This window comes from Archocentrus centrarchus, chromosome 21, assembly GCF_007364275.1.
Source record: "Archocentrus centrarchus isolate MPI-CPG fArcCen1 chromosome 21, fArcCen1, whole genome shotgun sequence".
Taxonomy (NCBI): domain Eukaryota; kingdom Metazoa; phylum Chordata; class Actinopteri; order Cichliformes; family Cichlidae; genus Archocentrus; species Archocentrus centrarchus.
In genome coordinates, this window is record NC_044366.1 from 8,498,775 (window position 1) to 8,522,291 (window position 23,517).

At 40.6% G+C, this 23,517-nt stretch overlaps 1 protein-coding gene across 1 annotated transcript in view; it reads left to right on the forward strand.

The window, feature by feature from the left end:
* Positions 1–23,517, forward strand: part of LOC115801097 (polycystic kidney disease protein 1-like 2) — a 39,952-nt gene that overhangs the window by 15,397 nt on the left and 1,038 nt on the right. Inside the window, exons 14-29 of the mRNA XM_030758808.1 lie at positions 9,883–10,029; positions 11,550–11,749; positions 11,836–12,077; positions 12,318–12,501; positions 13,777–14,017; positions 15,035–15,275; positions 15,475–15,571; positions 15,653–15,787; positions 16,029–16,214; positions 16,637–16,967; positions 17,150–17,283; positions 17,434–17,561; positions 18,671–18,831; positions 18,982–19,192; positions 19,901–20,002; positions 20,171–20,302. Of these exons, the coding sequence (XP_030614668.1) occupies positions 9,883–10,029; positions 11,550–11,749; positions 11,836–12,077; positions 12,318–12,501; positions 13,777–14,017; positions 15,035–15,275; positions 15,475–15,571; positions 15,653–15,787; positions 16,029–16,214; positions 16,637–16,967; positions 17,150–17,283; positions 17,434–17,561; positions 18,671–18,831; positions 18,982–19,192; positions 19,901–20,002; positions 20,171–20,302 (2,872 nt within the window). The remainder of the gene's footprint in view (positions 1–9,882; positions 10,030–11,549; positions 11,750–11,835; positions 12,078–12,317; positions 12,502–13,776; positions 14,018–15,034; positions 15,276–15,474; positions 15,572–15,652; positions 15,788–16,028; positions 16,215–16,636; positions 16,968–17,149; positions 17,284–17,433; positions 17,562–18,670; positions 18,832–18,981; positions 19,193–19,900; positions 20,003–20,170; positions 20,303–23,517) is intronic.

The window sequence follows — 23,517 nt, forward strand, 5'->3', positions numbered from 1 at the left end:
AAGGTACAGTAGAATCTTCCAATAATTGAAGCATTCTCATAAACTTATTGTAGCGCTCCCCGTAAATAGAAATATTAATAGGGGTAGGGCTTTTGGGTTCTTATGCTATATTCACTATGTTTTAACCCTGATTAAGTCAGTGTCAATTTAAGCCTTGGATTTAGGTTACACAGTACCAATAAAACCTTTCGAAACACACTTTTTAAAACTCACCTTTAAGGGTTTCTGTCTCTTCAAGAGTTTTAATCAAAAAACCTGTAAACACACTTTTCAGATGAAATGGTTTCTATTTATCTATAAGCTATAAACAAACTCACGGCATTCAAGTTTTAAGAAACAATATGAACAGATTTACTTAAAACTATTAGTTTTGATCAAAAGATAGAAAAAACAAATACAATTACATTAAACGGTCTTCAACATTTAACTGACTCGAACCCCTTTGTATAAAGTCACAACCAATATCATATGTGGGCCCACATACACACACACACACACCTAAAGCCGGCAAACTCAAAATTACTTAAAACCAAATAAAACGTTGCAGGCCTGGTTCGTGGCTAGTGTACGTGGAGGCCCAAAACACAATGGCCGTTTCACTCGTTAATGAGCCAAAATAAATGGGTGGTACCTTAGTATTTTGGTTGCTGGTCTGTAATCCAACAGTCAGGTAATTGCTCTGAAGCAGATCCTTCTCACCTCACCGGCACAGCAGAGTCCACCGTCTCCTCGCTCACCTCGCTTCCAGAACAGGTACAGATGAGGCTCTGTCAATCCTCGAGCAGGGTATTTACTCCGTTCCCGGGCTGAAAACAGTCTTTCCCCTCTCGCACAGTTCAACTGGGTTAGTCCAACTATATGCAAACAGTCTGTACACTTGTAGTGTGCTGACTCAATGCTATCAAGCTCGTTAGCTTAGCCGTAGCACACGCGCTAACGCTCGGGCTAACATTAGCATACGGGCCACAGTCATACACAGTCTTTGACAGAAGAATTGGCCATCCCTCTCGTCCTCGCAACAGGAAGAACTTATGCTCTAACGACAGATTGTCGAGCAGACAGTCCCACAAGAAACACAAGAATCCCCGCTTCTGTGTACTTAGCCTTAAAACTCGCTTCTGTCCTGTTTCGACACACTCGTTCTTCGCTCCTCTCCTTCTCTCTCCCTCTCTTACTCTTGACACTCCCTCTGCCCTCTCTTACTCACGCATTAACCCCATAAATGCTGGTTCAAACAGTTCTTTGTCACACTTCACATTTTTAAAAGATAACCAAACAAACAAATTACAGTATTAAATGTATTTAAACCTTTCAGTACATAAATAACAGTTTTTAACTGAAACATTTAATATTAACTGGATTTGAACAATCGCTTTTAAACCAAACCAAACACATTTTCTAACCGGGTTACACCCTCCCCCATCTAAATGGTTTTGATGTCCTCATCAAACAAAATGTACTCAACTTTTAAAATAAGCTCGAGGTAAAGGGTGCATTAGCTACATTCAATTAGCTCTGGCCAATCTTAATGATAACACCTCTATGCACTATGGTGATCGGCTTGTCTTTTGACATACCAGGCTCATCATAAGTTAATCTGATGACTGGTTTCACTGTTCTTTTTGGACGAGCTACAGGTTTGCTAACCATTTCTGGGCTAGAAATTTGAGCTTCACTGTGGCAAGGGTTATCAGACTCTGGGTCTCTTTCTTCCTCAGGAACTGAATCTTGATCGCCATCTTCATCCATGCTGTGGGTTTCCTCCTCCCAGCTGTCATCCTGGATGGGGTCAGATGGTCTCGCAGTTTCTCTTTCCTTTTGCAGGATTTCTCTCAGGAGAGTACTGTAATGTTTCTCAGGACCATAATACTCCACATCTGAAGAGGAATCTTCACTCTCCTGCAACTTTTGAAGAATTTCCTGAGCTTCAGGCGAGGCTTTCTTTGATCTCCTGTGTGTCTTAGGTCTTGTCGTTGTTTGGACATGGGAAACGTCCTCAGTCTCTCCCATCGGCATTCTCACCCGTTGTCCAATCGGCAAGAGATGATCACGATGTAGGGTCTTGACTGGTCCTCCTCCATCTTCAGGTTTCACTTTATACACTGGTAGGTTGGGCATCTTCCCCATCACTACATATGGTATAGGACTCCATCGACTCTCCAGCTTATGTTTCCCCTTCAATCCTAAATTTCTCAGCAACACACGGTCACCGATATCCAGTGTCTGGAATCCCACTCTTTTATCACACAGCCTTTTGTTCCTTTCATGTGTCTTATAGGCAGCTTCAGAGGCAAGCTTGTAAGCACTCTGCAAGTCATCTTTCAACTTAGCCACGTAGCGTGAATGGCCACCCTCGGCTTTGCCATCGGGAGAGGTTCCAAAGCACAAGTCTACAGGAAGTCTTGCTTCTCTGCCGAACATTAAAAAATAGGGCGAGTAGCCTGTGGCATCACACTTGGTACTATTGTAAGCGTGAACCAAGTACCCAATGTGTTTGCTCCACTGCCGTTTCTTCTCAGAGCCCAGGGTTCCCAGCATGGATAGAAGAGTTCTGTTGAATCTCTCGGGCTGCGGGTCTCCCTGAGGGTGATACGGTGTGGTCCGTGATTTCCGAATTCCCATCATGTTCAAGAGCTCTTTGATTAACTGACTCTCAAAATCTCTTCCCTGATCGGAATGTATTCTTGCTGGTAGGCCATAATGTATGAAGTATTTGTCCACTAGGATCTTCGCCACTGTCTGTGCTTTTTGATTCCTGCTTGGGAAAGCTTGAGCATAGCGTGTAAAGTGGTCAGTCACTACTAATACATTGCTTATGCCTGCGGAATCTGGTTCCAAGGACAGGAAGTCAATGCATACCAGGTCCATTGGTCCACTGCTCGTGATATGATGTAATGGTGCTGCTCGATGACTTGGGGTCTTTCGAGTGATGCACTCTCCGCAGTTCTTTATGTACTGTTCAACATCATGTGCTAGTTTAGGCCAGAAAAACCTGGTCCTCAGCAGGTCTGTAGTTCTGTCTATACCAAGGTGTCCAAGATCATCATGAGTGGCCTTCAGCACAACCCCTCTGAACTCCCTTGGTAAAGCGAGTTGAGTGAGTTCTTCTCCAGAAGATCGTTTACTTAATCGGTGGAGTAACCCATCTTTCATCATCAGTTTCCCCATCTCTTTTTTGAAAAAAGACCGTTCTGGACTGGAGTCATTCTCCTTAGACCATTTGCCACCTTTTACTGCTTGGATGACAGATCGCATGACTTCATCCTCTTCCTGAGCTTTTATCAGCTCCTGCTTTGACATTTGTCCTAGTGATTGCAACTCCAGGTGCATTGGGAAAGCGTATATGTCTGGAACACAATCAGGAGAGGCTCCCAACTGGTCCACATATCTTGTCGGATTGCTGGTAGTCCCATGGATGCAGATTCGTTTGCAGATGGACTTCACACCAGTCTGAGGTATGGTCTCCCAATCCTCAGGACTCTCATCAGGCATGTTCCTTGAGAGCAGATCGGCATCTATGTTGTGTCTGCCTGGTCGGTACTGTACCTCAAAGTCATAGGTGGATAAGGCAGAAAGCCATCTGTGCCCTGCCGCACTGAGCTTTGCTGTTGAGAGTATGTACGTGAGGGGGTTGTTGTCTGTACGTACCGTGAACTTGGCCCCATACAAATAATCATGGAATTTATCCACGACAGCCCACTTAAGGGACAGAAACTCCAACTGGTGAATGGGGTAGTTCTTCTCTGATGACGTAAGCTTCCTACTGGCGAAAGCCACAGGCCTCAGACCCTCTCTGTGCTCCTGATAGAGCACTGCTTCAAGCCCTTTTAAGCTGGCATCTACATGCAAGATGTACGGCTTGTTGGGATCTGCAAAAGCCAAGACCGGTGCATGAGTGAGGCAGAAAATAATCTTGTGGAATGCCTCTGTGCAAGACTGATCCCACCTGTCGCCAAATGGCTCAGACGTCTTAAGGTAAGTCTTGGTATGAGCTTTGTCTTGCTTCTTGCCCATCTGGGTTGGGGCATAGCCTTTGGTTAGGTCTGACAACGGCCTGACGATGGCTGCGTAGTTGGCGATGAATCGTCGGTAATAGCCACAGAACCCTAAGAAAGATTGGAGAGCTTTCAGGTGAGTAGGCTGTGGCCAGTTTGTAACTGCTTCTATTTTGGCTGGGTCAGGCGATACACCATCAGCCGATACAATGTGTCCAAGGTATTTTACCTTTGGCTGGCAGAACTGGCATTTGTCGACTGAGATCTTCAGTCCAACTTCTGCCAGACGATCCAGAACTTTCAGGAGTCTCTCCTCATGCTCTTCCAACGTTCTGCCAAATACAATCAGGTCATCAAGGTAGACGAGGACCTCAAGCAGATTCATGTCACCCACCGCCTTTTCCATCAAACGTTGGAAGGTGGCTGGGGCTCCGGTTATCCCTTGTGTCATCCGCTCAAACTGGAAGAACCCCAGTGGGCAGATGAATGCCGTCTTTTCCTTGTCTTCCTCAGCCATTGCTATTTGGTAATAGCCACTCCTTAGATCAAGTACAGAGAACCATTTGCTCCCGTTCATTGAGTCCAGCACATCATCTATGCAAGGTGTTGTGTACTGATCGGGGATGGTTCGGCTGTTCAACAACCGGTAGTCGATACACATCCGTATGGCTCCATTCTTTTTGCGAACAATCACGATCGGAGATGCATAAGGGCTACGGGACTCTTTTATGATGCCAGCACGCAGCAGTTCTCGGAGGTGCTTTCTCACATCTTCTATGTCAGCTAGAGCTAGGCGACGTGAGCGCTCCCTGAACGGCCGTGGATCTGACATCCGGATCGTGTGCTCTACTCCCTTTGCTAGTCCAACATCAAGCTCATTTAGAGAGAACACCTGGCACCTTGTCGATAACTTTTGCCGGAGTCTCTCCTTCCACTCCTCCGACACAGGTGAGTCTCCGAAGTTGATCAGATCAGCGTCAAACTCTGTGGCAGCTGACTTGGAAGGAGTGAGAGAAGTGACTTCATCTGTCAGATACATATGTCCAATGACGGTTCCCACGGGTAGGACTGTCTCAGTCAAGGACTCATTCCGAACCCAGATCCTAAAATGGTTAATGTTCACTTCCTCGCTAGGCACTACCATAGGCTGAAGTAGTACACCACCTAGGAGTGGCGCTTCAGGAGAGGCGTCAACCATCAGGATTTCATGGTCGATGTGGTGCTTGTACTCGACTTTGCAGACTGCTCTGCAGTCTCCACCAGGGGGCAGAGTCAGTGGGCCAGGGCCTTGCCATGTCACACAGCCAACATCATCCTCCACTTCAAAGGCTGTCGCCATACCAGGAAGTATTAGCTCTGTGTCTTTACAAGATACTTGTATGCCCAATGTCTGGGTGATGTCAATGCCATTGTCCCTGCATTGCTGCACAAGACGTCTGATGTGACTGGCATTGGTCCCCACAATAACAGGAGTCTGATCTGCAGTTCGAGGCTGGGGGCAAATAAGAGCAAGAACTGTAACAGTCTGGTCGGCTCCAGAAATTTTTGCTGGATATTCGAAATCAACCACCACATACCCACGGTAAGGATAGCTGAGTGTTGATTCACTTAGTCCCCACAGGGCTAGACCAGATACTGGGTGAATTGGGACATCAGACAGGTGAGTTTGATACCAAGACTCAAAGATGATGGTGACTTGAGAGCCACTATCTAGCAAGGCATCACAGGAATTTCCATTTACTTTTACAGGCACTATACTGGGTGGGCCAATCAGACCTTCAGGAATGTCCACCTGCTGTAGTGTGGTAACAGCACTTTTCTTTGCCCCACAGTTAACTTCACTAATGGGGATGTCGCCTTTCCCTTTTGTCACCTTTAAAGCGTGGATTAGCTTTTTGATGACCTTGGCCTGATTTTCAGGGTTTCGACACTTTGTAGCAAAATGTCCATTTTCTCCACAGCGATAGCAGAAATTATCCTCTGACCTTTTCGACTGTGTTTTCTGAGCATGTGTAGCAGGTCCAGAAATCTCCATGGCTGAAACTAAAGCAGGATGTTCTGACTTCTTGTTGTTAGCTTTCTGTTTCAATCGTCTCACTTGTTTTTTTAAGGCATTCAGCTCCGCATTGGGCCTGTTCTCTGGACCAAAAGATGTACTTACAGGTGTAGCCTCTGTGTACTCATCTCTGACATGAACTGGTTTGGTTGCTACTGATGCAAACATTGACTTAAGTTCTTTGATTTCAGCCTTTAATTTCTGAATCTCAGTTTGCTTTGTGTCCACTTCAAGATTAGCCTGTACTTGGTGTACTGAGGTGCTGAGCTTCTTTCTGGATGCTTCGTACTCCTCTTCAGTGCGAATCTCAGTCAGAAGCTGCAGAAAGTTTGGTGGTGCTTTTTTCCTTTCTCTCAATCGCAGCTGGATCAGCATTAAGTCTGAGGCAATAGCACCCCTTAGCAGTTGCTCAAGTCGTGCTTTATCCATGTCGCTAGCAGGGAGGCCTCCTTTTTGAATCACCTTAGCTAGTAGCCGCTCTAAACGTTTGAGGAAATCTGATAATTTCTCTCCTTGTTGCTGTTGCATCAATCGGAAGGCAAAATAGAGATCATCCCCAGACTCCGCACTTCCAAACGCACTTTCAAGGGCATCCAAACACTCTTTTGGGGTGGCATCGGGGTTGGCATGCCGCACTGCTTTTATGATTTCTAGCGCGGGCCCTTTTAGGCTTCCCATCAGCCTGCGTCTTTTCTCCCTGTCAGAGCACTCGGACTCCTCCACCATAATCCATGCTTGCTCTAGCCAATGGTCAAACGGTTCCTCACCTGGCGGGGTTGGCAGAGCTCCTGAGAACATGCGTAGTCGGCAATAGCTCCCACCATCAGCTGGTTTTGTGGTCTTCTCCAACAAATCACCAACAACACGAAGGATAGATTCAGTGGAGCTTGTGGGCGGGGATGCACTAGGGCATAAGGATTTTAGGTCCTCCATTGTTTTTCCTTCAGCCTGCAGCAAGCCCTTTAGTTTACTATTAAACGTATCAGCAGCTGCCTCCACTTCTCTTATGATGATAATAGGCCATGCCTCTCCACCATCACTAGGGACCACTTCAGGAGGAACACTCCCTTCCTTAATAGTCTCTCTACTCTCGCACAAGACCATCCGACAATTTAGTCTAGCACAAAAGTTCCTCCCACGGACACGCACCCGTCCAAGTGACTTGATAGTTTGAAGGGTTTCTTCAATGACACTGATCTCCACTTCTTCTGGGACGAAGGTCATCAGCGCATGAGTCTCATCGACACCCTCACCACGGCACCAGCTCTTTAGCTCTGACACTAATTCAGTTTTATCCATTTTATAAATATCTGTAAGTGAGCTTTGCAATTTAGCTTAGACTTAGTTTAGCTGAGAAATCCAAGACTTATCCCAGCGGTGCCTCCATTTTATGTAGCGCTCCCCGTAAATAGAAATATTAATAGGGGTAGGGCTTTTGGGTTCTTATGCTATATTCACTATGTTTTAACCCTGATTAAGTCAGTGTCAATTTAAGCCTTGGATTTAGGTTACACAGTACCAATAAAACCTTTCGAAACACACTTTTTAAAACTCACCTTTAAGGGTTTCTGTCTCTTCAAGAGTTTTAATCAAAAAACCTGTAAACACACTTTTCAGATGAAATGGTTTCTATTTATCTATAAGCTATAAACAAACTCACGGCATTCAAGTTTTAAGAAACAATATGAACAGATTTACTTAAAACTATTAGTTTTGATCAAAAGATAGAAAAAACAAATACAATTACATTAAACGGTCTTCAACATTTAACTGACTCGAACCCCTTTGTATAAAGTCACAACCAATATCATATGTGGGCCCACATACACACACACACACACCTAAAGCCGGCAAACTCAAAATTACTTAAAACCAAATAAAACGTTGCAGGCCTGGTTCGTGGCTAGTGTACGTGGAGGCCCAAAACACAATGGCCGTTTCACTCGTTAATGAGCCAAAATAAATGAGTGGTACCTTAGTATTTTGGTTGCTGGTCTGTAATCCAACAGTCAGGTAATTGCTCTGAAGCAGATCCTTCTCACCTCACCGGCACAGCAGAGTCCACCGTCTCCTCGCTCACCTCGCTTCCAGAACAGGTACAGATGAGGCTCTGTCAATCCTCGAGCAGGGTATTTACTCCGTTCACGGGCTGAAAACAGTCTTTCCCCTCTCGCACAGTTCAACTGGGTTAGTCCAACTATATGCAAACAGTCTGTACACTTGTAGTGTGCTGACTCAATGCTATCAAGCTCGTTAGCTTAGCCGTAGCACACGCGCTAACGCTCGGGCTAACATTAGCATACGGGCCACAGTCATACACAGTCTTTGACAGAAGAATTGGCCATCCCTCTCGTCCTCGCAACAGGAAGAACTTATGCTCTAACGACAGATTGTCGAGCAGACAGTCCCATAAGAAACACAAGAATCCCCGCTTCTGTGTACTTAGCCTTAAAACTCGCTTCTGTCCTGTTTCGACACACTCGTTCTTCGCTCCTCTCCTTCTCTCTCCCTCTCTTACTCTTGACACTCCCTCTGCCCTCTCTTACTCACGCATTAACCCCATAAATGCTGGTTCAAACAGTTCTTTGTCACACTTCACATTTTTAAAAGATAACCAAACAAACAAATCACAGTATTAAATGTATTTAAACCTTTCAATACATAAATAACAGTTTTTAACTGAAACATTTAATATTAACTGGATTTGAACAATCGCTTTTAAACCAAACCAAACACATTTTCTAACCGGGTTACACTTATAATTATTAAGTAATCATTAAAAAGTAATCATCGAAATACGTAGGATCACACACCAGTTTGTGGAAGTTGCCATGTTTCCCCACCATATCTGAATATGGAGGCCAGGAAGCACATCTCCCTTCCAACTAGCCACGTTTTATGTATGTGGCCTCATACGCAGTACGCCAAAAGTGGAGGCGAAGAGAAGTGTAGGTGTTTCTGTGTTGTGGAGGGATAATTAAATTCATGCCTGTCTTCAGACTCAAGATATGAAGGCTCATACCTATGTTTTACAATCAGAGAAGGGGTCCCCTTCACCAAAGAAGAAAAACTGCAAAGGAAAGAGGCAGCTTAATAAAATGTCATCCTCTTCCTCTTCACTTCAAGCCTAATCTCCTGACCACAAGTCAGGGTTCTAACACATAAAAATGTGCATAAACATGCGTATTTATTCTCGATACTGTCACAATTACTTATCGTCAGCAGATTAGTCATGCCACCCTCCCATCTCCTGACAGCTGACAAGCTAACAGCAACAACAATGGCTGGTTATAAGCTAAGATTATGCCTATTATTAGCATTAACAGCTGAGTTAAACAGTGGACTGAGAGCCTACACACTATATGAGTACACTCACTACAGATGAAAAGTGGCCAGAATTTTTGAGGTGACTTGGAGCTGAAAACTTAAAATAGCAAAACATATTTAATTGACTGTTACTTGACTGTATCCGTATTATACAGTACCAGTCAAAAGTTTGGACACAATCACCTGTTCATATGACTAAGTATATAGTGTGTACCAAAATGCCGCCCGTGGCTGTTGTGCAGTATAGTCTAAATTTAAAGTTCTTGATCTCTCTTGGCTGACATGTAAAACATGTTTGTTCTCCAGCAGCCACCACAGCTAGGATTATGCCTTTGAATTGGAAGGGATAAAAAAACAAAACTCAGTTGACTGCGGTGTGCAATCTACTGACATCTCACAGTAAACTTTTTTGGGATGTCATCTGGACCAAAGTAGAAGTCAGCTTAGTTAAAAGTAATTTAAGGATGTTTGCATCTTGGATTCACATTATCGGCTTTTTCTCAGGTATGTAAGCAATGTCATGGTGCAGGACTTGGAGACGAAACAGAAATGGCATTTTCTGTGCAATTCCTGGCTATCCATAGACATTGAGGATTGTTCCCTCGATAAAGTATTTCCTGTTTCAACAGAGATGGATCTAAAGGGGTTCAGGTAAGGTCAAAGGCTGGTGCTACTTTCAGTACAAACACACCGTCTAGAGGCTGAATATGAAACCCAGATTGCTAGTTTTAATTTGAATTTGAATGGCAAGAGTAGGGATTGAATGCAAATAAAATGAAACCTCTGGTTTCGAGTTTAATTTGGATAATGTCAAGTTTACTTTAAGCAAGGTCAACATAGATTTTTATTTATTAATTTATTTTTAATGACAGTCACTTTTGAAAACCAGCAGACAGGATTTACTTGGTTGTACATTCTGTTTCATAAGTGTGGCAGAAATGAAGATTTAATGACAATAAGAAAATTATAATGACCCGATATAATAAAATAACAAACCATGACTGATGTTGCACTAAAATTTAAATCATCCATTTATAGTATTTTAAGGAGAAATATAGTAAATGTCAGAAGGAGTTGCACTGTGGATCTAGAGAAAGAATATGATAGGGTGCCAAGAGAGGAACTGTGGTACTGCATGAGGAAGTCAGGAGTAGCCGAGAAGTATGTGTCCCATCAAGGACATGTATGCACTGAAGAGAAATGAAAGTCAGTAGAAGCAAGACAGAATGCATGTTTGTGAGTGAGAGGCAGGGAAGGAGACAAATATAACAGTAAAGTGACAAGGAATGGAGGTAGTGAGGGAAGTTTAAATACCTGGGGTCAATCATCCAAAGCAACAGGCAGTGCACAAGAGAGGAGAAGAAGAGAGAGCAGACTGTGTGGAATGGATGAAGACGAGTGTTGGGGGTGATTTGTGACTGAAGGATAGCAGCAAGAATTAAAGGGGAGGTGTCAAGATGGTAGCGAGACCTGCTATAATTTTTGGTTTCAAGATGGTAACACTGACAAAAAGACAGGAGGCAGAACTGGAGGTGGCAAAGTTGAAGATGCCAAGATTTTCATTGAGAGTGACCTGGGTAGACAGGATTAGAAATGAGTATATCAGAGGGACAGCTCGGGTTGAGCAGTTTTGAGACAAAGTCAGAGAAGCAAGGATAAAATAGTTTGCATATGTGCAGAGGAGGGATAGTGGACATATTGCATAAAGGATGTTGAATATGGAGCTGCCAGGCAGGGGGAAAAGATGAAGACTGCAGAGAGGATTCATGGATGTACTGAATGAGGACATGCAGAGGGCCGGTGTGACAGAGGAGGATGCTAGAGATATGGTGAGACACAGGCAGACCAGCCAGAAGAAGAAGCTCTGGCTACAGACAAATTTAGTATCTGTTTGAATTCAGCTGAAATCAGAGACAAAAAGAACTGCAATAACAGCAGCCATTTTCTTCTCATCCCAGTTGAGTCTCTAAATATTCGGCTTAAACACTGATCCAGTGATTTAGTGAGGATTTGTGGCTTCTTCTTTAGGCACTAAAACCTTAAATAACTACAGATCTACAACAGTGTTTTACAGCAATTAAAAGAGATTAAAATATATGCTAATCCATCACTAATTGGCAGTTTATGAAGGTTTAAAATTCTTATTATACAGTGTTGCTTTTATCTTGCAGTAATTTGTTCTTCATGAAGACAACAAAGGATTTCAGTGATGGACACCTCTGGTATTCTGTGATCAGTCGACCACCGAGCAGCAATTTCACCTGTGTGCAAAGAGTGTCCTGCTGTTTTTCTCTGCTGCTCTGCACTATGCTGACCAATATCATGTTTTATGGGATCCCAACGGATCCTTCTGAGCAGACAATGGACCTAGGTACACCAAATATTCATTGCAGTTAAATTTACTGTAAGAAAAAAAAGGTTAAGATCTAATTAATCTAATCACATTTTTCTTTTCAGGGGCTTTTCAGTTTACTTGGCAGCAGTTCATGATTGGAGTTGAGAGTTCCCTTATTATGTTTCCAGTCAATATCCTCATAGTTAGTGTTTTCAGATTCACTCGTCCTCGGAAGACTTCTTGTTGCCTGCGCAAAAACAAAAAAATAAACACACAAGGGCAGGCGAGTACTTTGCAGACTGTTTCCTCACAGACTGCCACAATGAACACGAGTCCCAGTGCCTCTTTAGATGTTATCATTAAGGTAGGTGTTTTGTGCTTTTGTATGTTAGCTATATATTTTATATTTCTGCATTTAATACCGAGGTGCTGCTAGACTGGCGCGCAAGTCCCATAACAATGTCATGACAATGAAACTCCTGTACATGTTACAAATGTTGATGGTTTTGTGGACTCAGAAGAATTTATCTAAAAATGTATATACTACATTTTGTATCAAAATAACACTAAAACACACTTTTGTTTTGAATATATTCTCTCTTAGGACATCACAAAAATTGCCCACTCACTCTCTAAGACTGCAAAAAGCAACGTCCCATGCAAGCAGTCTGAGTTTGGGCCTGGACAAGAGAATGATATCAATGCTATTCTTTCTGTGGTGAAAGACTTCATCAAGCAGAATAAAGCTACTGACAACACTGAGCCAAAAACACAGCCTCGGGTAGCAGGTGAGTTTTCTTGTTAATGTTGGATAACATTCTGTGCATTTAAAAGTTCTGTAACACTACACCCCACCACCACCAGCCCCTGACACACACACACACACACACACACACACACACACACACACACACACACACACACACACACACACACACACAAAAGGACATATCCTTTCAACATTGGGGCTGTTTTTAGACAGCTCTGCAGAACTCTCATTTAGAGCACTTGCACTTCAGTGGCCATTTGATCACTCTTTAACTATAATTTCATTCATTTCATTTCATGGTGAAAAGAACAACGTTGCAACAAGACAAATGGGAAGTGCTGCTGGTGAATGATGATTGTCCTTTTGTGGCCAAAATCTCCTTCCTCTTCAGTGTGGGGTGTGCTGATACACAATGACGCACAGCACAGTTGAAGTGGTTTATAGCAAATGTTCTCTCTCAAGGCTCTTTAAGATGCTGCATTAGAGTGCGCTGACTGAGCCTTGAAGATTAATTTATTGTGCATAACCCAGTAAATGTTGCTGGGTTATGCTGCAACATTGCATTCCTGGCCTGATGAACTGCCTTTAGGTTTGGACCCTGCCACTGAAAACTACTGATTGGTCTTTGGTTTAGAAAAAAAAAGATTGAGAAAAGGATTTGTCTTTGTGTTCCTCTGGAAGCGAACCAGAGGGGAGATCACTACGGGAGGTGGTGGGTTGCAAGAATGAGTCTAAAAGGGAGAATGGCAGATGAGCAGTGATATTTAAATTATGGTGGCTCGAGTAGGGCATGCAGAAAAATGATTGGACTAGAAGTGATGAAGTCACATTGAGTTTGAAAGCATGTGAAAGTGGAAATGTTTTAAAATAGAGAAGCAGCCAAACACCTGGCAAAGGCAGATAAGTAAATTCAGATCTTCCTTACTGAACTTATGCCTAAGCTTCGTGATCACAGGTCTCACCGTATGGGTCAAAATGAAGTATGGGAACACTTTTTCTGCTTCACTCAACTGAGTACTTGACTCAGAGGGCCTCAATCAAAAACAGTTTGGTGTAATTCATGTTGTGTTTATATAAATATAAGCTAATTTTAGTGGAGGGTTTCTGAAAGAAAGAGTTGATTAAAGTTTTTTTTTTTTATTATCAGCATTCAAATTCAAAGATTATTCAAAGAGGAATACAAAATGAAATTCTGTTTGCTTAAAAGGACAGACACTGCAAACATTTTTTTTTTTTTTTCCTGAGTTTTGAAATTACTCCATGTAACTATGTAACAACACATGTACATTTTCAGATAGCGGAGCTCATGCAGCACCAACAGAGGGGGCGATTCAAAAGAAGAGCAATAAAACCCATTATCTGTACCGACAACTGTGTCACATCGACAGTGAGTTGAGTCAGCTGGGTCCCTCCAGCTTCCCAGATCCACACAGCTATAACCAGGCACTGCAGCAAGTCCAGAGCATGAAGAGCTTGCTTGAAGATCAGCTGTTCACTTCCAACAGTGTCAGTCCGAATGAGCTCACCAGCAAAACGTATGAAAATCTCCCATTAAAAGGACCCCATTGGTGGGGTTAGATGTGTTATCTAGAATATTTAATTTGTCTTGGTGGGGGATTGGACCTTGTGATTGAAGTAAGAGAAGAATGAATTTTCTCTTTCACTGGGGTTCTAGCTGCTGAATATTGTCATTGTTTTAGTTATTATGGTCCCTGCCACAAATCCTAATTTATCTCATTATAACTTTGACAGAGGTTTTCTAATTGTCACTTTTATGTCAGATATGTTTCACAGTAAGTTGTTCTGTGTGTCAATTGTTGATCTGTCAGTAAACTCAAGAAATGTCTAACTGTAATTAAAAATGTCTGTAACTTAAAAATGGTTTTAACATTTTGACAAACATGCTTATTGAGAAGAATCCATGGGAAGTAGGCACAAGGTGTTCTTTGGCTTTGTCACCTTAATTCACTGGATTTTTCGGTATTAGATGATACTTTTCTTAGCATCTATTAATTTCTGTCTTGGCCAAGCCACACTTGAAAAATAATTTTTATTCTTTGGAATCATATTGTCCTGTTTAATTAAAGTTTAAATGCTTAGGGTTAGTTAGCCTTTAGGTTATCCTGGATATTGAAAAAAAACGCTGGTTTCACCATTGCCTGAAAGTGGTAAGTAACTGCATCTGGCAGCTGTTTACCAATTATTACAGCCAGTAAGATGGTAATATTTCATTGTCCAGTAAATTTCTGTAAAAACATAACTTGTCAAAAAAAAATGCAGACTTCCTGAAGGTTAGCTGTAATATTGGACTGGTCCAGGCTAGCTATTTTTAGTTCTAATGCTGATGGATTTAACGAAGGAAACTAAAAGTACACAATATTAAGATCATAGGGTATTACTTTCAAAAATGTTTTATTACACCGTAATGTATGCTTCTCTTTAAAATCACATTTTAATGCAATTTAAATTCATAATGATCAAAGGAAATGTAATTTTTCTGAAAAAAAAAGAGTTACTTTGGTAAAAGCTGTTCTGTGACCTCTCATTCACAGGGTCAGTCCATCAGGCAGTACTGATGTTGATGGCAGTCAGAAAAAAAGGACGTGTTGTCACAGAGGTCTACCCTGGTGGTTTGTTTTTGTCGGCTGGCTGCTGGTGATTGCAACCAGTGTTATAGCTGGATATTTCACAATGCTTTATGGGTTGAAATTTGGGAAAGAGCGCTCCATAAGTTGGCTGGTATCCATGATTATTTCCTTCTTTCAGAGTCTCCTCCTTATTCAGCCACTAAAGGTGAGAAGAAGACATGCCTTTTATATGCATACTATAACAGCAGGTTAGGATTTCCTGCATGATCATATTACATGTTCTGAAAAGTTTGATTACATAGTTTTCATATCATTTAAAGTTTCTTAGCGAGGCAGTTCTGTGATGTAAATTTGTAAATAGATACTTGGAATAAACAGCTCTATGTTCACGTCTCTCAATGCAGGTCTTATGTTTGGCAATCTTCTTTGCTCTTGTAATAAAAAAGGTTGATGAGGAAGATTTTCAAAATGTCCCATTCGAAAGAAACGACAGAAATATCGGTAAAGAATAAATTCTCTGAAATTACACTTTTTTTTTTCTGTTGCTGAAAACAAGGTTTAAACAAATACCTTCACCCACAGGTGACTGTAACGGCCAACACATAATTCGACAGCATGGTGGTTTGTATGAGCCGCCTCCTCCTGCAGACATAGAAAAGATGAGAAGGAACATGATAATGGAACGGAAAGCCTTTGCTCTACTCAGGGAGATACTGAGTGAGTATTCTCACTCTTTTAATATCACTAGGTTGGCTCACAAGGGACTGCAAATTAACCTGGTTAATAACAATTGAAGGAAATCCTCAAGGATTTACAGAAAAACAATATTGATGTTGTTGTTGGTAGTACACATTTTATTCCAGGGGATGTCTAAAGCCTGAAATTAATACCATTTATGGCTCTTTATATTTTTTAACCGAATTAATTCTACTGTTTGTGTTGCTGATGTATGTATCAGTCTACATGGGGTTCCTGTGGATGCTGCTGCTGGTGGCACACGGCCAGAGAGATCCTAATGCTTTTTACCTAAACACACACATTACACAAAGCTTCTGTGGAGACATCCAGGACAGCGTGAGTGCTACGGATATATTCAACTGGGCCAACACAACTCTGCTCACAAACCTCTTTGGAGTTTATCCAGGTAAATTTTACTCAGTACAAAAAATACTGTGTGCAACAAGACAGGGCTTCTTGCAGTTATCGATTATTATATCTATCTACACATACACACACCCATATTAAAACAAGAAAAGGGTTGAACCCACAACTTCATACTGCAATAAGGGCTCCACCTGAGGCTCTAAGGCTCCTCATATGGGGTGAACCTTTCAGTCATTTAGCTTGGTGCCCGACGCAGAAATGTATTTACAAGTGATCACTTCACATTACTTAGGTGTTTCAGCCTTGAGTTTTTGCTTCTCTTTGTTTTCTGATTTACATCAGGTAGGTTTAACACAAAAGAACCAATTACCAGTTGCCAGGTAAGCTGAGGTATGCCACCTTCTCAGAAGATAACTCAATGTATTTAAATGACAAGACAAAATGTAAAATACTGTGTTCCAGGATTTATCACTGATGGAAACTCCAAGCTCATCGGTAATGCACGTCTTCGTCAGTTGAGAGTGCAGAAGAAGTCCTGTCAGACCGCAGGTGTCATGCTTAAGGTTATGGCAGACTGTAATGCTCCATATTCATGGGAAGCAGAGGACACGGGCTCCTATGAACCTGGCTGGAACAAGCAGGCTGGGGATAACATCTCTACAAGCACTTCCAGTCCGTGGAAGTACCAGACACAAGCTCAACTCAGGGCTTACCCCATCTGGGGCAAAATGGTGCTCTACAGAGGGGGAGGCTTTGCAGTGGAGCTTGGCCCAGATTTGCAAAATGCAAGCAGGTCTGTACCTTAGTAGACTGGAAAGAATGCATAAATATGTAACCAAGATATTCTGTTATCTGAGACTTTTTCTTTTTATCACACTCAGAAGGTTTATTATCTGTATTGAATCAATAATAAATAATAAATAGATAATTTTTATGTAAGTCTAAATATAACATTTTTTTTTTCTTTACTTACAGCACCCTCGAGGATCTGTTCAATAATAAGTGGTTAGATATGTACACGCGGGCCATCTTTGTTGAGTTCACTGTTTATAATGCAAATGTGAACCTCTTCTGCGTTGTCACGCTTTTGCTAGAAACCGCAGCTGTAGGTAAGGAGTTCTTTCACTGCAGAGTTCAATGCAGCCTGTGTCTGAGTTTATTCCCTATTTATACCTTTATACTGAATAATAATTGAGCCTGTGAATGAGATCATGTTAGCCTGTATGCATGTAAATTAAATCTTCTCACTGACTTAACAGGAACATTTCAAATACAAAGTGACGTTCAGAGTATTCGTCTCTACCCATCAGCTGGCAGCCTTCGCATCTTCGTTATGACTGCCGAGATTATTTATTTGATTTTCATCCTCTATTACATGTTCATCCAGGTAAACAAAAACATTATTAATACATAATGTAACCCTATTCATAAATTTTTATATATGTATCCAATTAAATTACTTTATTTACTGAGGGGTTCACAAACAGGTTCAAGAACAATAATAGTCATAATTTTTTGTTTTCTGACCATTTTTTTTTTTTCAAGAGCATGTTTTTGCTGTTTGCTACTTTGACTGTCAGAAATCCGTCTGACACAAGGATTAATTAATGTGAAGAGAGCAGCGTGAAGTTGAATAGTTAATGAGGCTACTCCGCATGTTGGCATTAATCATTTTTTTTAGAAAGTAGTTACTGCCTGTTAATCCAAAAGCAAATGGCAGCTAAATCAGAGCGTGGCAAATGCTGTGCATCTCTACTGTACTGTAATTATAAGGAAATGTGTACATTACAATGTTGACGCTGATGTAATAGCATGTATTAATCTCCCTTGTCATTTGTAATAATTTTCTTTTCTAGTGCAGTACTGACTGATGTTAATTATGTTTTTTTTCACTCAGGGTCATTTTGTTTTGTGATGGTGGGTGTCAACCATTAACTGTAATTTCTGGGCCAGTACAGTCCTATTGTGTGTTCTTTGTTGCAGTCCGTTAGGATTATTATGGTTATGTGATAAGTACACATGAATCAGTGTCTTATATTACTGTATTTAACAAAATGTAATGTAGCTACACCCCTTTGAAGTTCACCTGGAAGTCCTAATGAGCACACACACGTAAAATGCATTTTAAATTAACTCCATTACTATGAGCGCTTTAGACAAGATGTAATCTGGCTTATCAAGAAGTCTAAAATGTCCTTAAATTTGCAGTGTTATTCTCATCTATTTATTTTTATCTGTAGCCTTTTCAGCTACTACACATGACATAAAATTTCAAAGGTCACAAAAACTGTATCAAAAACCTCTTATGTAAGCACTGACGCTTTTCATTTAATATGATCACATACTTATTTTCAAATAAGTTGGGCATCAGGGGACAAATTAATACTTTTATTTGTGTAAATTGTCAACATATGTTTTCTGCTGTTCCTGCTAAACAAATGCATGAGCATGCACACAACCATGTGAGCTGCTGCTCTCACTTCTTTTCCTGGAAAGGGCAAATTAATGAAGCAGCAGCGCTGGCTTTACTTCAAGAACAAATGGAACCTTCTGGAGCTCACGATCATCCTACTGAGCTGGAGTGCTGTGGCTGTTTTTACCAAGAGGACTCTGCTCGGGAACCGTGATGTAACATACTACCAAAACCACAAAGACAAGTGAGACAAACTTCATACTGTTTAGCATACAAGCATGCTTTCCCATGCTTGCCCGCTTCTTCAGTCATATTGAAACTGTGTGCCATTATTTGGTGGGATTTTTTTTTTTTTTTTAACTGTTGATAAGTCCCATCTTTACTGTTTATGTAGATTTGCCAGTTTTTACGAGACAGCCACAGCTGACTCGTTGCTTCAGTATCTGATCGCCTTCCTGGTCCTGCTTGCCACTATCAAGCTGTGGCACCTGCTTAGACTTAATCCAAAGATGAACATGATGACAGCGGCACTGCACCGAGCCTGGACTGACATAGCTGGTTTACTTATGATCCTTGTGATCATGTTGGTGGCTTATTCCATTGCAGTAAGTATCTTGACCCTTTACCAAAATCTTTGCTTTTAGTAGATGTCACTGATAAATGATTTCATATCTACATGAGCAAGAATAGTTGTTACAGTTGTTACATCTTGAATATTATGCTTTAGAAAGATTTCCCCTTGAAAATAGGATTTTTACTTTTTATTTATACCTTATAAGATTTCATAACAGCACTGAAGAATGACTGCATGTTTAAATATATTCTAAAGCAGAAATACAATAATAAAAAAAAAAATCACTATTCTTGAAAAGTAATATATTATCATTTGAGTAAAAACATTCATTTACAGGTAAATTTGCAACACAGTGTTTCAGAAGTCAAGAACTGAATACCTTCTGGGGGCACTGAACACTGAGACACTTTTTGTTATCAATATATTTCTAATTAAAAACATCCAATATTTTTTATATATTAAATAAAAGTACAAAAGAACAACGCAACTGATCCTAATCTTTTCTGCTGTGTGTATTTGAGTAATTGCACAGTGATGACTGGGGGGTTGTAGCAGGTGGTCTTCATTACATTCATAAATTTAAACTGTCTAATTCATTCTGTTACAGTACAGTTTCATTATGCTTTAAATGGTGCATGAAATACCAATCAACTGTCTCCAAAATTAATCAAAACTGAAAGCTGTGATGGACAGGAATGATCTCAGTGGCCCTTCTGCTAATTTATATGCTCTCCTATAGTGCAACCTGATTTATGGCTGGAAACTTTCATCTTATAAAACTTTCGTGGATGCTCTCATGACTGTCATCAGTTTGCAGATTGGGATCTTTAATTATGATGAGGTGAGACAAGTTCAAGGACTGAATATGTTATATAATAGTTTCAAGATTTGATATTTTAACAAGGGGAGCACCTCTGACATTATACATGCAATTAACTCAGCATTTTCTTCTCCTGTGTGATCAGTTAATACCAAAATCATATTGTCTCACTGATGCACTATTTTCTAGGTCCTGGACAACAATCCTCTTCTTGGTGGGTTACTCGTTGGTTCCTGCATAATCTTTATGACATTTGTGGTGCTCACTCTCCTCCTTTCAGTGATCATTGGAGCTTTCAATCAGGAACAAAGAAACCACAAGGTAATAACTAATGAAATTAAAATGAATTTAAATAATTGTTTTTCTCTTTGTATTTAAATTATTCAGTAAAATTTACTGATTTTAATTCACTTGATTAATTCAATTGATATGGTCACCCTTGACTGTGCAGACAAAGTTCTCAAGAAATAAAGCTAAGGACATTTTTCCTTCCCACTATTGCCAACTGCTTGCTCCAGGGGTCTGATTGTTGTTTTCCCTGTTTTACTGTGGGGTCTTTACATTAATAAAGCACCTTGAGGCAATTGTTGTTGTGATTTGGTGCCAATATAAATAAAAGTGAAGATGTTAGTGATGAAGTATGGCTTGGAGAAGGTGGCACTAACAAAGTTAGAGAGGATAGGCTTGTTTTGGCATGTGCAAAGGAAGAAGAGTGGATGTGTTGGGCAAAGGGTATTGAATCTGCAGCTTCCAGGGAAGAGGAAAAGAGGAAGACCACATAGAATATTCATGGATTAATGAAGGAGAATGTGCAGAAGGTCAGTGTGTCAGAAGTGGATACAAGGGATAGGGTTAAGTGCCAAAAGAAGAAGAAAAAGGAGTAACATTTCTTCATTTTCTATAAGCTTTGGTTGCAAGTTCAAATATTGGAGGCCTTGACCTGAAGGTAAAAGTCAGAGGTCATTTTCTGAAAATCTTATAAACATGATAACTCGAGAACGATGTGACCTAGGATGTTCAAATTCACTCCACAGATGCATACTGTTCACGCTAGACCCATCAAACTTCACACTAGTCATTTTATGACAGTAAATCAAATACATTTGGTGCCGTAACAGACACGGAAACATTGAGAAATTAAATGTCAAAATCAAAAGATAAAACACAAATCATAAAGCCAAATGGTAACTGCCATAAATTGCAACTTAGTCACAAAACACTCAAGCGAGTTTCTAATGCTTGGCTGTGATGCTTCCATTTTTGTGGGTGTCAGTTATGTAACAGCAGAAAAGGTAAACTGTTTGTCAAGTCAGTAAAGTACAACCTGATCTTGCAAAAGTAAAAGCAGGAGAATTTATTTCTGTGACAGAAAATTTCATAATTAGTAGAGAACAGAAAGCTAAAACAGACAAAAAGTTATGTTATATTCAAAGTAAGACTGCGGATATCTGGGGTTTTTTATGGTGCTACTTAGCAAAACTTGCTGTTTCTCAGCTCTCTAGTTTGAGCTACAATTTGCTGTCCCGTCCTGTGTGTTAATATTAATTGGAGAGTAGCAGCCTGCTATCTGCATGCTGGTGGGATCCGCGGCAATGGTGATGTTGTCAGGCAGCAGCTGTCTTGATTATTATCTGAAAGCACCGAGTTTATATTCCTAAAGTTTTCACTTTGTAAACAGTTTGCGAGATGGCCCATATGCTCCCTGAAAACACAGCATATTCTTGAAGCAGAAGTCAGGAGTCAATAAACAGTGAAGCAGCAGCCAGTAATATTAGGTCATGACCTTCAAATATCCCATAATCTGTAAGTGTAAATGTGATTTTTTTTTTTTTTTTTTATTGCCACCATTATTCATTTGGTGTATTCTCTGTTCATTTTTAATACAAATGTGTAATTATTTTGGGAGGAGTACTGACCTCTTACTCAGGAAATGTGTGTATAAGCAGATAATACAAATTAATATTAGCCTGCAAGCTTCTGCTTAACTTTAGATTGACTGTGTGCCCCCGTTAGCTCTGCATGCAAGTCAGGCAATTTTACATAACTGTAATTATTTATATTAACTCGAGATCTTTTTGAGGATTTGCAAAGTTTTTAATGATCTGTTACATTTGTGGCAATTAAGAGATATTCTATAATCCATTGGTCACTGATAATTGCTTGCATAATTTAACTTGCATAACAAAAGAAAAAGGAAAAAGAAAGGAAGACATAGCTGTCACTAAGGATGCCATTTTTTGCAAATATTGATGCCTCTGCAGAATAAAACACAGTAGACTCTCTCGCTCCAGTTGATCTTTCGGAGTTAACTTCAGCAGTTACTTCTTCCAAACCATCAATATGTTTATTAGATCCCATTCCTACTAGACTGCTCAAAGAAGTCTTTCCATTTATTGATGCTTCAGTCTTAAAAATGATCAATCTGTCTCACAGGCCTTCAAGGTGGCTGTAATTAAACTGCTACTTAAAGCCATCACTTGACCCAGCTGTCTTAGCTAATTATAGGCCAATGTCCAACCTTCATTTTCTCTCAAAAATTCTTGAAAGAGTAGTTGTAAAACAGCTAACTGATCATCTGCAGAGGAACAGTTTAGTTAAAGAGTTTCAGTTATGCTTCAGAATTCATCACAGTACAGAAACAGAATTTATGAAGGCTACAAATGATCTTCTTAGAGCCTCTGACAGTGGACTCATCTCTGTGCTTGTCTTGTTGGACCTCAGTGCAACGTTTGATAATGTTGACCATAACATTTTATGACAGAGATTAGAGCATGTTGTAGGTATTAAGGGTACTGCACTGCAGTGATTTGAGTCATATTTATCTAATAGACTCCAATTTGTTCATGTAAATGGGGAGTCTTCTTCACACACAAAGGTTAATTATGGAGTTCCACAGGGTTCTGTGCTAGGACCAATTTTATCTTTATGATACATGCTTCCGTTAGGCAGTATTTTTAGAAAGAATTGTATAAATTTTCATCGTTATGCAGATGATACTCAGCTTTATCTAAGTTCTTGTGCTCGGACCCACAAATCTTAGAAACGTGGTGTTGAACCAGATACTTACTCGGGATGGCATTACTTTGGCCTCCAGTAACACTGAGAAATCTTGGAGTCATTTTTGACCAGGATATGTCCTTCAATGCACATATTAAACAATGTGTAGGACCACTTTTTTGCATTTGCACAATATTTCTAATATTAGAAACATCCTTTCTCAGAGTTATGCTGAAAAGCTCATTCATGCATTTATTACTTCTAGGCTGGACTATTGTAATTCATTATTATCAGGCTGTCCTATAAGCTCCCTGAAAAGCCTTCCAAAATGCTGCAGCTAGAGTACTGACAGGGACTAGAAAGAGAGAGCAGATTTCTCCCATATTGGCTTCTCTTCATTGGCTCCCTGTTAAATCTAGAATAGAATTTAAAATCCTTCTCCTCACATACAAGGTCTTGAATAATCAGGCCCCATCTTATCTCAAAGACCTTACAGTACCATATCACCCCAATAGAGCACTTCACTCTCAGACTGCTGG